This window comes from Condylura cristata, unplaced genomic scaffold (genome assembly GCF_000260355.1).
Source record: "Condylura cristata isolate star-nosed mole 26May11 unplaced genomic scaffold, ConCri1.0 scaffold00011, whole genome shotgun sequence".
Classification (NCBI taxonomy): domain Eukaryota; kingdom Metazoa; phylum Chordata; class Mammalia; order Eulipotyphla; family Talpidae; genus Condylura; species Condylura cristata.
Genome location: NW_004567112.1, coordinates 1,049,436 through 1,050,195, shown reverse-complemented (window position 1 = coordinate 1,050,195; position 760 = coordinate 1,049,436). Strand labels below are relative to the sequence as shown.

The 760-nt window shown below is 74.2% G+C and overlaps 1 protein-coding gene across 1 annotated transcript in view; it reads left to right on the top strand.

Annotated features, from left to right (window-relative positions):
• The window catches only part of PTPRE (protein tyrosine phosphatase, receptor type, E), a 42,892-nt gene that overhangs the window by 31,028 nt on the left and 11,104 nt on the right, over positions 1-760 (top strand). Inside the window, exon 4 of the mRNA XM_012723445.1 lies at positions 697-760. This exon is cut by the window's right edge and continues 26 nt beyond it. Within this exon, the coding sequence (XP_012578899.1) occupies positions 697-760 (64 nt within the window). The remainder of the gene's footprint in view (positions 1-696) is intronic.

The following is a 760-nucleotide window of genomic DNA, read 5'->3' as shown; positions in this document are numbered from 1 at the left end:
AGCCGGCCAGGCGTCAGACACGCGACCTGAGACCGGGCGCCTGCTCGCACCTGCCCGGCTTAGACGCGGCCGAGCGTCGTCAGTGGCATCCGGCGGCGGCCTCGGCCTCGGCTGCAGCGCGCTCTGCACGGGGTGCCTGAGCCGGGCCGCGCCCCAGCCCGCCTGGGCTTTCCGGGGCCCGTGGCACAGTTCGTGGACCCAGTCCAGCCTCCGGGAATAGGGGCGGTCCCGTGGGGGCCGGACAGGGTGAAGGCGGGTGTCCGGCCCGCCTCCCACCCGGGCTAGAGTCTTCAGAACAGTGACCCCATGTTCGGCGTGCGCCACCCCCTGGGGACCTGGTCCCGGCGCCCTGAGAAGCAGGACACCTCGGCAGGCACACGGGCGGGCGAGGGAGCCGGCCGCAGCGCCTGCCACGCGCCACTCTCTGCCAGGGGCCCGGACTCTCGCTCCCTGGCGTCCACGCGCCCCCGCGTGCCACCTGCGACGGCTCCTGAGCTCGGGGCTCTCGCCCGCTCTGGGGGCCTTGCAGCAGCGGCCAGGAAGGGGAGGCCGGGCCACACTCCCTGCCGCCTGCCGCTCCGGATCGGAGGAAACGCGTCTCCCGTGTCTCGGAGAAGCGGGCCGCTCTCCCCGGGCCCACGGGACGGCGGCGGCGGCGGGTGGCGGCGCCCACTGAGTCCCTGTGCCCCCACGCAGGCCCTAAGCAGGAGACCGTCAACGACTTCTGGAGGATGATCTGGGAGCAGAAGTCGGCCACCAT